The 15,279-nt window shown below is 35.1% G+C and overlaps 1 protein-coding gene across 4 annotated transcripts; it reads right to left on the bottom strand.

Moving 5' to 3' along the window:
• Window positions 1–2,964: 2,964 nt before the first annotated feature.
• Window positions 2,965–14,687, bottom strand: LOC123531828 (E3 ubiquitin-protein ligase TRIM33-like). 4 transcript variants are annotated; one of them, XR_008366032.1, is made up of 7 exons: window positions 13,533–14,687; window positions 12,949–13,001; window positions 12,188–12,289; window positions 11,244–11,321; window positions 5,218–10,226; window positions 4,251–4,321; window positions 2,965–3,505 (listed from the first exon to the last, which is right to left on the bottom strand). XR_008366032.1 is itself a non-coding variant. In XM_053517411.1 (6 exons), exons 1-6 carry the CDS (start codon window positions 14,497–14,499, stop codon window positions 3,478–3,480), a joined length of 1,299 nt encoding a protein of 432 aa, XP_053373386.1. In that variant the 5' UTR covers window positions 14,500–14,687; the 3' UTR covers window positions 3,031–3,477. The 4 variants fall into 4 exon arrangements, 2 of the variants coding, with proteins under 2 accessions (XP_053373386.1, XP_045169029.2); XR_008366033.1 differs by having other exon boundaries at window positions 3,456–3,505; window positions 5,707–10,226; XM_053517411.1 differs by lacking the exon at window positions 5,218–10,226 and having other exon boundaries at window positions 3,031–3,505.
• Between the last annotated feature and the right edge of the window lie 592 nt (window positions 14,688–15,279).

Below are 15,279 nucleotides of genomic sequence, written 5' to 3'. Positions count from 1 at the left end.
TTTTGAAGAGATGAATGATTAAAAAGTGTGTAGAAATAGTTTAATTACTTATTTTGATATGAAATTAACAACAAAACACCGTCAAAATATTTGTCCGGAAATTGGTTTACCTGACGGGAAAAATACCTCATTTTAGTGACCCCATTTGAGGCCCCACGGAACCCATATTTTACGTCACAACGCGATGCTGATTACAACATCGGATGCAGAAGGGGCTGAAGTTTGTGCAGTGTGGACTTCATTTATGTCAAATATTTTTTTTAAGAATTAATGGAGCCGAAATATGAAAATGTGTCCGGAAAATGGTTCCCAACCAGTATATCATGTTTTTTTCTATATAAAACTTAAGTAGGAACCATTTTGACTCTGGGGTATTGATTTGAACATGTAAAATATCTTAACTCTTGTCATTGCAATTCTTTTGAGAAGATTTTCAAAGATTTTCCTGTAAGACTTTGCAAGCTCATTAGCACAAGCGGGGGCAATTTTGACATCAGGGGGACATGATTTGCTCAATTTTAAGAGAGGCATTCACTAGGCCATGCTACATACAAAATATATATAGTCTGGGCCTAAAGGAAAATAAGAATATTTTTATAGGATTTAATATATTACTCTATGTGAAACTTAAAACCCCAAGGCAGATCCAATATGACCCCGGAGTCCATGATTTGAACAATTTGGAAAGAGATGTACTTGCCAATGCTTCTTGCAAAATATCTAAGCTCTGGGTCTTGTGATACTTGAGAAGATTTTTAAGGTTTTACAATATAAAATGGAGTAAGTACTGAGTTCAGTCAAAGAGCCTGACTCAATCTGATAGACAAGACAAAAGTTGATCACAAAACCCCACCTTGTCACACAGTAACACGAGCTAAAACATTCAAGTATAGTGTATGAGGGTCATTCAATATATAATCATTATGGTAACTATTAAATATCATTTAATCTGACTAAGTCTTACCTATCAATTTTGTTCAGTAATGTAAATTGACTTTCACCATTTTCACACTGTTATGTACGGCGTTCCGTTTGGACAATTGTGACTTTTTATTTAATACTAAACCGCGATGCACGATGGTACGATGATACACTTGATACATATAAAACACTAAAAATTCAAACCTGAGAGTACCAAAAGGGTCATTTCGCAATAGGTATTACAGTACTTTCTCTGGCTATTCTGGCTAGCCAAGGTAGCTAGAACCAATGGACATCTCAGAAATTCTGGCTGATCTTGCTAGCCAAAATAGCCAGAGCAATTGACATCCTGGTTACTCGGCTACTCTGGCCAGCCAGAGTAACCAGATTTCTGGCTACTCTGGCTATTCTTGCCAGCAAGAGTAACCAGAATTCTGGCTACTCTGGCTGAACTCTGGCTACTCTGGCTATCCAGAGTAACCAGAGTTCTGACTGATCTAGCTAAACTCTGGCAGAACTCTGGCTACTCTGGCCAGCCATAGTGACCAGAGTTCTGGCTACTCTGGCTACTCTAAATAGCCACTTGAAAATAGTTATTAGCTTGAAATTCAGTTTTAAACATGCTATTTAGATAGAAATGACATATGAGTCGCGCCATGAAAAAACCAACATAGTGGGTTTGAGACCAGAATGAATCCAGACCAGCCTGCGCATCTGGTCAGGATCGGTGCTGTTCGCTAACAGTTTCTCCAAGTCCAGTACGCTTTAAAAGCAAAGCCACTATGTTTGTTTTCTCATGGCACGGCTCAATTATTAGATTTCATAATCAAATTCAGCTAAGACTGAAAAACTTTTGTGAACATGGGACCTGGTTACTCTGGCTACTCTGGCTGACCAGAGTAGCAAAAACATGTTAAAATCCTGGAAACTCTGGCTACTCTGGCCAGCCAAAGTAACCAGAGTTCTGGCTACCCTGGCTGAACTCTGGCTACTCTGGCCAGCCAGAGTAACCAGAGGTATGACTTCTCTGGCTGAGCTCTGGCTACTCTGGCCAGTCAGAGTAAACAGAGTTATGACTTCTCTGGCTGAACTCTGGCTACTCTGGCTGAACTCTGGCTACTCTGGCTGAACTCTGGCTACTCTAGCTGAACTCTGGCTGAACTCTGGCTACTCTGGCTAAACTCTGGCTGAACTCTGGCTACTCTGGCTGCTCTGGCTACTCTGGCCAGTCAGAGTAAACAGAGTTATGACTTCTTGAGTTTCCAGGGCTTCAATGTGTTAATTAAACTGGCGCGGAAAACACATATGGTGCTCTACATGTTATGAAATTTACGAAGCACGTGTAACATCAAACAAGTCTCATCTTAACACTTTCCAATATTTGCTGATGATGATTTATGTTGATAGTTAGACAATCCTTCAAGAATAAATATGTCAGGTTCACATCCAACAATACATATTTTGCTATAAGAAGCTACTGCTAACTGCAGTTCATCTTTTTTCTTAATATGCTTCAGGTTAAGAAGTAGGCATTGAGAAACAAAAATCAAACAACAACAAATCATAGACAGAAAGAGTTATTTGACATGAAAATTGAAGCATGTAAAACATGTATATTACTTTACGAAAAAAGTGTCAGTATACTGATATAAACATTGAATTCCAGAAAATGACTGCCTATAGGGGCCCCACTTCCGGACAGTCAAACGAATTTAAAAACCCACCACTTTCAAAGGACTGTTACATATGTTCGTTTTGATGCATTTGCAATAGCGCGCGAGTGGTAAAATTTTACATAACAAGGTGGAACACAATTTTCAGCAATTGTTTGCCTTTATTTCTTTACAAATGGCATTCATTTTCAAAGGGACACAACTTTTTCTCGACGATTACTTAAAATAATCGGAAAAAGTTGTCTCCCTTTGAAAATGAATGCCATTTGTACTTAAACTATTCCAAAAAAGTTGATCTATGTTTGTAAATACCATATATAACAAAGAGTGACAGTAAATTCCTGTTCTTAAAATCTATGATTTGGTGTTGTTTGATTTTTGTTTCTCAATGCCTACTTCTTAACCTTAACATTGTTTGCAAAACAACATCAGACCGACCAAAACATATTTAGTAAATTTGATCGTGTATCATGGTTTTAATCTAATTATTCTTTTCATGCAAATCATCAAACAAGTTACTTGAAATGTTTAAAGTTCAATCATATCACTTTCACCATTTGTTAAAGACTACTTATTTCTTGGTTGGGAGAAATTGACGTCTTTAGACCAGGCATTGAACAAGCTTTTAGTTGAATCTTAACACTGTCACCCTATCATCAAGATCATTTCCTTTGTTTGACTATTATGATTCATTAATTACACTTCTTAAAAGCAGTTTCTGTAACAGTATATGTTTAATTGAGAAAATACTGAATAAATTGTTAAATAAGTTCTAAATCATCAAAACCGGATTTTGAATTAAATTTTCCTAGTCTGTAACCAAACGCTTGCTTCCCAGAAATATCCCATCTCACCGTGATGATTCCATTGCTATCTGCATTGGTCACAGTACCTGGCTGGAAATGGTGGAACTGGAAAAGTAAATGATTTGTATATTGACTTGCACTGAGACTTTCTAACGATTGTGATGATGATGATGTCAATAAAATAATGTTGGTGATGAGAATAATTTTAGTATCCTACTGAAACAAAAGAAGTTACTGGGGCATCCGTGACCTAGTGGTTCAAGCCATTTGGTTTGGAATTACTTGCCCCTCACCAATGTTGGTTCGAAACCTCTCTTAGGACACAGAATTCGTTATGTGATGAAGCCTTCCAGCTAGTTTACGGATGTTCGGTGGCTCTGCTCAGGTGCCCGGCCATGCCTGAACTTGGGACACTTCTTGAAATACTTTATTAGATTCTTATCACTAAAACTGTTTATAAAGAAAGCTCATTTATCTTAAATTAAAGCGGTAAGGAAAGGTTATCAGTCGTGGACAAAAGATTGTAATAAGGAGCAATGTCACAAGAGAAGAAGTGTAAATGGTTAATAACTTAATAAATTAAGTATGATGAAACACCGAAATCAGTTTTGCTACAGATTGTTTGATACATCAAGTTTTACTGAAGTGAATTTCTTATAGTTTCCCCCAAGTTGTCACTATACACCATATTTATTTAGGAGAATAATGTAAAATACATAAAGTAACTAAACGAAGTTATAACCTTTAGCTCATGGTAATATAACAGAATCAGAATAGCAAAAACCTCGTACTTTTAAGGGATTTGCTATGCGATGACACGTATGTAATCGAAAGCTTTCTAATAATTTACCTTTCTACCATTTGTCCAGTATGACCTGGGACGTACACGCGCCCCGACAAACACGGCACCTGACATCCGTTCTGAAATAAAATGATCAATTATGTTTAACCGGTAAGTGATTCTGCCTTTGCGACCAGTGTAGACCAAGATCAGCCTGCACGGATTGATCATGGTCTGCACTGTTCGCTATTCAGGCAGTAAATTTTCAGTGTACACCCCTTTGAATAATAAGTGGTACTGTCCAAATTGAATGATAGACCAGTCCATTTTTGGACTTTAGCAGGGTAAAGGTTAAATATCAGTCCGTACCCGACCATATGATAACGACGACAATGATAGATATGAATGCAATACAGCTATATAGTTATTTCTCCTTCTGCTATTAATTTTATGTACCCATATTAGAAAGTTAGAAGGCACAAATAAAGAATTAAACATGTTAAAACTGTTACTGATAAGTTATAAAAGAATTTAGACAAGTAAATAAATTAGTCAAATATAACAATACGTAAAACAATATATTCAGGGATAACTTAGATCGTCTCAAGTATTTCATAACATATTTCCATATTAATGACTATTTGTTTATAAATGTCATTCTTTCAATCCAGATATTAAGTATAACCTAAAATGTTATTTTGACTTCATTTTTGATTTAGTTGAAAATAATAGTTATAGTGTATTACGGGGGCCTCCGTGGCCGAGTGGTTAAGGTCGCTGACTTCAAATCATTTGCCCCTCATCGATTTGGGTTCGAGCCTCACTCGGGGCGTTGGATTCTTCATGTGAGGAAGCTATCCAGCTGGCTTACGGAAGGTCGGTGGTTCTACCCAGGTGCCCGCTTGTGATGAAATAATGCACGGAGGGGCACCTGGGGTCTTCCTCCACCGCCAAAGCTGGGAAGTCGCCATATGACCTGAATTGTGTCGGAGCGACGTTAAACCCAACTAAATCAAGTCAAATTATAGTGTATTACTGTTTTTCTTTTCGTAAGCTTGTACAGTTCTACTTGTCCGATAGACCTTGTTTCCAGTCTTATCCTCAGACATTTGCTTTGTGCCAACACTAGCTGTAACATCTACATGCCCAAGTCTTTTATCAGAAGCGACGCTATTGAGAAGCTGCTTGTCAGGTATAAATTTAATGCTTATCATACGGTTTTCTGATTGTGATCGGGCATCCGTGTTCAATGTTGAGAATTTCAGGCTTACTCTCTACTGTGTGAATAAACAACGAGTTTCCTTGGTAGAATTCTGCGTCTATCTTTTGTTTCACTTTGTCAATATTCAAAGAAAGTTGCTGGCATTCTTTCTCTAACTTGTTCAATAAATTTTCATTGTCAGACTTTACGCGATTCACCTCACTTATAACATCAGCTTCAGCCTTGTCCAAAAACGTATTAATGTCTGTTCTAAATTGGCTTATTTCGTGCAGTGCCGTTTCACACATTATCCCGAGTTCTTACCTATTATCTTCAATTGCCTTGCCGATTTCTTTGTTTGCAGAGGTCATTTTCTCCACCTTTCTAACTAGGGTTTGGAATTCTTTGTTCACTTGGAAATCTTTTGATAAGTCCTCAATAAATTCAGGCTTACAAACACCATGCTCGCGTATCATACAATCACCACACCCTACAATGTCATGCTTTCGACAGTAGTATTTTATTGTTTCATCCAAATGTTGTTTACACTTTTCTCAACAGTAACAAGGTAGGGTCAGCATCAACCATCACATGCTTCCTACATTGCCTCGCTCTCAGATGATGCTGAAAGCATGTTTTGCACATAAATTCCTTACACTCCCGACATAATCCATCTGCATGTGTAGTGATATCATCATCTTTGCATGATTCACACAGTTTATCACTTTTCTTCCCTTCAGCTTCAAGTCCGTCTTTATCAGCTCTCCTACCAGTGACTTCCATTTTGTTTTGTTTAATTAAGAGCTAAGATTTTTATGCAAACCTGCCTCCTGTAAAGACGCTAAAACACTATTAAACGTGTTACGTGTAATACGCAGATGTGTTCGCTGTATACTATAAATAAAATACGATACGTCATATTCTTTTTATAGACTGACTGTAGTACATATGGTAGATATTATTTGCATGGAGATGTAAATACATGCACGGATCCAGCTAATTTTCTCAGGGGTTGGTGAGGGGGTGGGAGGGGGCGGGGTCTGACCGAACCCTTTCTATGACAAACATGTGTCTTCAAATACTCAATAATATGATGTGGTTTATGTGGATGTTAGCCAATTACAAGTACAGGGTTGTTAATAAGTTTTGGTTGAACAAGCTTCTTTTCCTGCATTCTGGGGCAATTTAGTAGCACTGAAGAACACCATTTTCACTGCAATTTATAAACAATATACCCTTAGTTTCACATTGTCATGAGCTCACTTGTTTAATTTTCGAAAAATGATTAATAAGATTAAGTTTTTAAAAGGTTTTAAAATTCTTTGTTTCTTTGAGATAATTAACATAAATATGAATTACACAAAATATGTAGAATTTGTTTCGTGTGTTATAATGCGTGTGTTACAAAGAAGCGCATACATTTTGGCTAGAGACGTGACAAGTATCAGTAAGTTACCTCTACTCGTAGTTATTAATAGACAGAGATAATTCCCAGTATAATCAGCTGACATATTATATCTACTGAAACGTCAATATCCCCCAGTAACAGTGCTACTCAAAAGCTGTCATCTTACGGTGCAATATGATTTAAAAGCAAGGGCGAACCCAGGCTTTAAAAGAATATACGCACATGCGCGAGAGAGTATGAAATGTGGTATCGCCTCCCACTGTTCAGAGTACAGGGGCCTCCCCCGGATTTTTTTAAATAACGACTTCAAATGATGCACTCTGACCACTTTTGAGGATTGATATGATTAGCTGTTGTCAAATCAGGGAAAACTCGCATCTTTTCACAATGGTCCATAAATCTTTAAACAATCGATGACTGTCCTAGAATAACATTAATTTCTTTCTTTCCGATCCATAACACCAGCAAAATTCATGGAAATATTGTGGACCTCTCGCCCTGAAATGCTAGTGTACCATCCAATGACGATACTGCAGATGAACAAAAGTGTTATGCATAAATATATTTTAAACTTGAAAAATGAATATAGAGTTTTGAAACACAGAAATGCGAAAAAAATGTTTTAAATAGGTAAAGTCTGCCATTAGAAGTCGGCAAAAACAAATGGTCCCTAAATAGACACACACGCACGCACGCGCACACGCACGCACGCACCTTGCTGCGTGGAGGTATTAAGAACGTGAAACAAAAAATTAACTTTTTAGCTTTTGCAAAAAGTAAATGTTTGAAACAGTAATATAAGAATTTGTCCAGGTCTTGGACTACAGTAGGAATCAGAGTCATTTAAATTACTTGGAGTTAACTTCACTTTAGATTTGAACGATATTATAGATGAAGACTATTTTACAAAAAAGTGAGGAAATTAAAAAACTGTTTAATCAATGGTCAAAGAGAAAAATTAGCCCAATAGGAAAAATTGTTGTAATTAAAACATTAGCCCTTTCTAAGATAAATCACCTTATTATGAGTTTACCTAATCCAAGTATAGACATTATTAAAAAAATTCAAAATATTTTCTTTAAATTTCTATGGTCTTCAGGTCCAGATAAAATAAAACGCAATACAATAATGAATTCCTATGAGTATGGAGGATTGCGAATGATAAATCTTGAAATATTCATGTCTTCCTTAAAGATCACATGGCTCAGGAGATATATGAAAAATAATTCTAAATACTTTAATATGGTTAGAGATATATACCCATTCATCAATAATTTGACCAAATTTGGTTGCAATTTTTGTAAAATGAACATGAATACAGTTAGGAATAATTTTTGGAAAGATGTTCTTATGGGTTTTTTTAAAATTAAATTCAAAGCATCCTAAGTCCTGGGGTGATTTTTGTCATCTGCCAGTATGGCACAATACTATGTTTAAAGTTGGAGGTTCATGTGTCTGTTTTCCTAGATATGTAAGAAGTGGTATTGTTTTGGTCAATGACTTTTTGGATAGGAATGGCAACTTCTATTCTTTTAATGATTTTAACAATATTTACAACATAAATACCATTTTTTTTTTTTAGAATACATAAGTACTATAGAAGCAATGAGAAGTTTTCTTGATACTTTAAATGTTACTCATTTTGCAGTGAAAGAGTCTATTCCCATACAACCTTTGACAGTTAAAATCATGAACAGTCAAATTAAGGGATGCAGAACTATCTATGACTTTATGTCTAATTTTAATAATTTCCCAAGTTCTAAGAGGAAATGGTGTGACGAGTTGAACCCTGTTGTCAATCTTAACTGGGGACCATTATACAAACTACCTTTTTCTGTCACTAAAGACCCAGTGCTTCAATGGTTACAATACAGAATTAACCATAGAATTCTTGGAACAAATTATATGCTACAAAAAATGGGAATTAAAAATAATGATCTATGTAGTTTTTGTAATGCACATAGTGAAACCATAAAACATTTGTTTTTAGATTGTCATGAAACCATAACTTTCTGGAATAATGTAAAAGAATGGCTAACAGACAAATGTCCGGCTGAATCTTTGGTCTGGTCAAACATAGATATTATAATGGGAAATGTAACATTTAGTAAAGCAATTACAAATATTATCTTGGCTGCAAAATTAACAATTTATAAATGCAAAATGAAGAATGTAATTCCAAACATTGAGTTGTTTAAACACCAAGTTAAACTTTTACTTAAGACAGAAATGTATAATGCTAAAAAAGACAACAGACTGAATAAATTCAATGAAATATGGGGTAATTATGCCATCCTGCTTGACAATGAGGATTAAGGGTTTATTTTAGGTCAATCCCCCCATCTCCCAGCACTGCACTGCCATTTTCATAATGTAGAATGCTCTTTCTGATCTTGTATCTTTTTATTTTTCCTTTTTTTTTGTTTCCAAACTAAGATATGTGAGGCAGTAGTTATTATTGTGACAAGTTATAAGCTTTGTTTCCCTTGTAAAAAGTATTAACAAGGTCTCATGAATTGTCTCCCTTATAAAACAACAGTGTTTTCAAGTTATAAGATTTGCCTCCCTTGTAAAAAGTACTAACAAGGTCTCAAGAATTGTCCCCCTTACAAAGCACTATTTGGTTTCCTTCTTTGTAGTCTTCTTTCTCGCTTTTCGACTTTTCGGCGTCAAACAAGGCTATAAATCCATTTTTAAAATCTAATTGTAAGATTATTTTAATAGTACTAGGGAACGAGTGCCACATTCTTTAATAAATTGGCGATGTTTCGTCAGTTTGACATTTATAGCAATTTGAATTTACCAAAATGGATTCATATGTCACCTTGTATGTACTTTACTAAATGTTTTAGCTATAACTTAGTATATGTATTCTCAATAGGGTTAGATCAATAATATTAGGGAGATATATATGGTGTGGATGTGATTATATTTGTGTGTGTATATATGTGTGTGCATACAATTAACAAAAAACACAACCGACATTTAACCTTTGCTACATATGCATGTTACAAAGAACTAATGATTTATATAATTGCTGTTTCTGTGTCATTGTTTAATTATGAATTGTGAAGGTAAAAATAAACGGGGTTACCTCTAACGGGCCTCAAATATAAAAAAAAAATATCTAATTGGTTGGATACATTTTTGCAGTTTTTGGCGTACTTGTTATTTTTGTTGAATTTTTGAGTAATTAGAAGCTTTGTTCAAGGTAATATTTATGTCACAAAGTATTGTTGTGTAGTAATGTTATGTGTGCTTTCCTAACAAAGTTATTATAAAAATGTCCATCTGGATATAAACACATCCATTTGAGCTTTAATAGTACATTCATTTGGATCTTTTAAGAGACACACTCATGCAAATAAATTCTTAATGAACGTTTCTTCCTGTATCTCGGTCCGTCTGGTATTTATTTCTTCCTGTAATTGTTTTCCTGGAAATTAAAACAAATCCTTATTTTATTTTCCTTAAATTCAAGTTCGCCTTACAGAAAAATTTCCTTCTAACAAACTAAAAATATGTGTACTTCACATTAAAACGTCCGCTTCAGTTGAAGCTTTCTGTAATTTTGACAGTACAGTCAAACCTGTGTTAAAGACTACATCGGAGCAGAGACCACCTGACTCTAAAGACCACATGTTTTGTTTCTCATTCTAACAATTACAGGATATTTTACCCTGTGAATGAAAACCAACTCCCAATAAAAACCACATTTTAGTTTAAACATATTTTATTTCAGTAATACATGAAATTTTTACAGAACATTAGTTAGGAATAAGACAGAAAGCTTTGTCAGCTTACGGTTGTCCTGTCCTTAAAAGACCACATTTTGACTCTCTAAAAGGTGGTCTTTATAGACAGGTTTGACTGTATATGAAAGATTTTATGCCAAGTGCTTACTAAGTGTCATATTTATTTTCCAACTCTAGGACTTCTGTCTTCTTTATTTTCCTTTGATGTTTTAGTTTTTTTTCCATTCATTCTGTCACAAGTATTTTGACTTAATTTCCTTTGACATACGACTACATGCATTATTTAAAATATATTTAATTTAAACAGATTTTAATTATCATAAACGAAACGCTGTGGGTTTGAACCTAGCGTAGTTGCCTCGGGACATTACAATGGCTTAATCCAGTAGATACTTAGAAGTACATTAGCCAATGTAAATATCATTTTGTAGTAACATTGTACAGAAAAAGCCAATTTAACAACAAAAAGACAGACAGATGAAATGATGCAGATCTACACACTCCGAATCTGAATAAAGAAAACTGTCTATTAAAATATATTCTCGGTAAACTTTTATTTATTGAGAAAGTTGTGTTCTTTTGTCTAAGTACAAACTGAAATGTTAAGACATAATTTATCCATAACTTAGGTTGATTAAAAACATTAATAAAATTCAGGATCCAGTATTTTTCTAAAAAAATCATTTGATTAAACTTACAGTACTATCATCTTTGAGGACAGATTTAGTCATCAACACGCCTTCGATGTACCAATGTTCAGGAAATTCCAGCCATTCCTGAAAATGAAAAGAATTGAACAGAACAAGCAGTAAATGTTTGTTATTGTTCGGTAGCAGAAACGTAAGAGAGGTCAATATAAATCACGTTTCCAATCGATTTATAAGTCGCTGATTGATAGAGCTGTCCAACAAAAAGTTTGGTACAGTATATCTTTCATTCTGACCTTCCGTCAATTAAGAAGGAAGTCGTCATATGACCTATAATTGTGTCAGTGCGACGTTAAACTCAACAAAAAACTTAAGAAGGAAGCAAATCAAGTCGGGGGTCCAAACACTTTTCAACACCTTGGCACTTTTGCATGGGGGTGGGTGTGGGGAGTAGGCACGGGGGTGTCTTTTTCAGAGTCAAACCTGTGGGATAGAACAGTATTGCAAGTAGTTTCCCTTGGTGTTATTTTAATAAGAAACGTAAATACTAGAAAGAAGAATGAATGGGGGTAAGATAAAACTATATTATTATCATTATTGTTATACCGGATTTATATAGAACCCTTTTCATGATTAACACGTTCACAGGCGCTTTACTGCTTTACACAGCGCAAAGGCAGCCACTCAGGGCGCCAAATTTATCATCTTTTTCTTTAATATGGGATATTCCATTAAAATGAAAAGGTATTTACTGTATTAGCCCCACTGTAAAATTCAATGTATAGTTATAGGAATGTAACTGAATGTTTTATATCATAATTATATACTGTCTCTGGGCTTGCTGAACTTGCCTGGAGATAATAGGTTAATTTTCTTAACCATATTATGGTTAACTATTATAGCTCTTGTAAAAAAATTATCAAAGACATGTATTTGTCTATTACAAATGTACTTAAATTGATTCTTAATTTCGATTTATGAATTATGTATTATACCCAAGAGTCAGCGAGGTAGTATCGAGTTTCATTCTGGTAAATACACTGAAACTCTATCCCGCTCTGATGATAATACGTTTCGAAAACAATTTCGCCATCTTTCTGAAATACAAAATGAATAATAAATGCTTATATGTACACGTGAACTATTAGCAGGATAACTAATGGCAGAGAGTTCGAGGCAAAAAGCTGAAGGTCTGAGATTAATATGTTAACAGCTGTGTCCATATTTCGAAAACAAAAGTCCAAACAATACCAAACCATAGGAGGACCGAGCTGTTTTACATGAATAATGAATAGCACATATATTACTCTACAAAGCAATTGTCATTTTATATATATATACATTGAATTCAAGAAAAAGACTGCACAACTTTATGGGCCACACTTTTGGACAGTGCAACGCTTTTAACATCTCAACATTTTAAAAGGTCTGTTACATATCTTCGTTTAAATGCATTTGCAATAATATACCAGGGCTGAAAAACATATTTCTATTTTCACTTATTTACAAAAAGTATTCATTTTCAAGGGGGTGGGGGTGGGGGTAGGGGACAACTTTTGACTTAGTGTATTGAAATGAGGTTAGAAATGACAAATAATAAACGCGTAGGTATTTTCTTTTATATGGTTTTCCTCCATATAGATTACATTTAACGAAAGAAGTCAGCTAGTTTTGTGAAATTGGCTCATTTTGGGCGAAAATAATGCAGATATTTGAATGGTAAGTTATATGTTTCTTTCACGAGTGTATAACTTACCTTACTGACTGGCATTGCGTGTGTCCCGTTTACCCCAGCATTTGATCTCAACACTGAAATTATATGATGACGAAACTAATGCTAAATAATTCTGTTGACAGATCTATTCAGTTTGGATTAAATAACAGCAGCAAAATTTGATGTTGCTAATCAACATAACATTGCAATGATTCCATACTGCTGTTGAAACATAACTAGAAGTGTAAATCAAATTTAACGAATGAATTTCTTTTAAACCTTTTTTTCTTACAGTATGGTAGGATACGAATAAACGCTCTTATAAACACAGTAGTTTTTCTATGTCGTAATTCACAGCAAGAGAAACACCCAGCATTCCTTGATGAAAAACAAGTTTTGCAAACATTGGCGCCGGGATAAGTCCGCTCGGTATGCAAGAATAAACCCTTAACATATTGTGCAATTTTCAGTAAAAGTATAATTCTTTTAATGTATTTCAAATCAATACCGGATAATCTCATTGACAAATGCTATTCGTAAAGCACATTTTACTAGTAAACACAAAGCTTACCGATACTTAAATTTCATATTTTGAATAAGTATAACACATGCATATAGTAAAATACCTTCTTTCGTCTCGCTGAGTTGTTTTCTTTGAATTTTCTCATCGGGCGTTTTATCAATCGTCGCATGAGACAGTTGCTTTACGTCAGCAAACGCTGGAACGGCCATTTCTCCGAGCTTTGTTTTAGAAGCGACGATATTGAACAACTGTTTGTCAGGTACAAACGTGATTTTCTCAATATTATTTTTTAATTTCAGCTGGGCTAATGCACGTTCAATGTCTAGCACGTCAGGCTTGCACTCAACTGAATGAATAAATAGTGAAGTACCTCGGCAGTTTTCTGCATTTATTACCTGTTTAACTTTGCCTATTTTACAAGAAAGTTCCTTGCAGTTCTTCTCCAGCTTGACCAGTAGGTTTTCATTTTCAGACTTAAAACGATTTACCTCAGTTATAACATCTGTTTCAGCCTTATCCAAATACTCATTAATGTCTGCTCTAAACTTAATTATTTCTTTCAGTGCAATTTCATACATTGTTTTATTTTCTCTCATATCATCTTGAATTTTCTTTTCACTCTCTGCGATTGCAGATGTCAAATTTTCAAGTTTTCCAACGAAACGTCGGAACACTCCGTTTTCTTGGAAATCTTTCACTAAGTCCTTCACAAATTCTGGCTTACAAGCGCCGTGCCCAAGTACCATACAGTCACCACACCCTACAATGTCATGCTTACGACAATAGTATTTGATCGTTTCGTTCTTATGAAATTTACATTTCACGGCCTTTCCATCACCTTCATGCGACGATGCTGACTGATCACTTGCATCAAGAAACACGTGGTTTCTACATTGCCTCGCTTTTAGATGATGTTGGAAGCATGTATTACACATATATTCTTTACATTCTCGACATAGACCATTCGCTCGTGTCATTACCTGCTCATCTTGGCATGGTTCACAAAAGTGATATATTTTCCCACTAGCTACACTCCTGTCTTGATCAGCTTTTCTTCCTGATACTTCCATACTAAACTCTTATTTTAAATTCCTAAATCATAAGTTAAGATTTTTATGTAAACATATTTGATTAAACGCCTCAAACCTTAACGTATATCAGTATCAATCTGACTGAAGTACATCTCCTATTACGCTACGCATAGGATCTGAGAACGACCTATTCATAGCCTCGTTCTGACGACCCTTTCGCTAGCCAATCAGAGCCAAACTTACAACATCTTGCAAATCTACCTGTAAGCCTTGACTTTTGATATTTACAATTCTTATGTCGTAATGGATCAGATAGCCGGCTAGCTCAGTCGGTAGGCCACTTGCTTTGTAAGCGAGGGGTCCCGGGTTCGAGCCTTAGAATGACTGCACATTTTTCTTACTCTTTGACATTCGAACAAGTCGTCTGATTGGATAAAATAAAAATAGCAATATTGGAAATCCAAAATATACAGAAGACGAATGTGAATGGGTCGTTCTCAGATCTTCGTTTAGAAGATCAAGTACTTTGGTCAGATTGTATCAGTATAAACTATGTACGTGTACATATTCAAACGCATTGATGGGTAACATACCTTGTCGCCAGGTAGTATACGTCACCAAACGACCTGAATCGTAGTTGGTTTGTACATCATAGTACATATTCGCATATTTTTCAAATATTGTAATGTAAACTCAATATTTAACATTTTTCATATTCTTCGCTTCGTAGCCTTACATCTTCACAAAATATGTTATTATCAATACGATTGTTAAATTGCAAATTTAATGAAGCATCCTAGTGGAGTAAGTTTCTCCTAC

This window comes from Mercenaria mercenaria, chromosome 11 (assembly GCF_021730395.1).
Source record: "Mercenaria mercenaria strain notata chromosome 11, MADL_Memer_1, whole genome shotgun sequence".
Classification (NCBI taxonomy): domain Eukaryota; kingdom Metazoa; phylum Mollusca; class Bivalvia; order Venerida; family Veneridae; genus Mercenaria; species Mercenaria mercenaria.
Note: the sequence above shows the minus strand (reverse complement) of the source record. Positions and strands in the feature narration are given on the sequence as shown.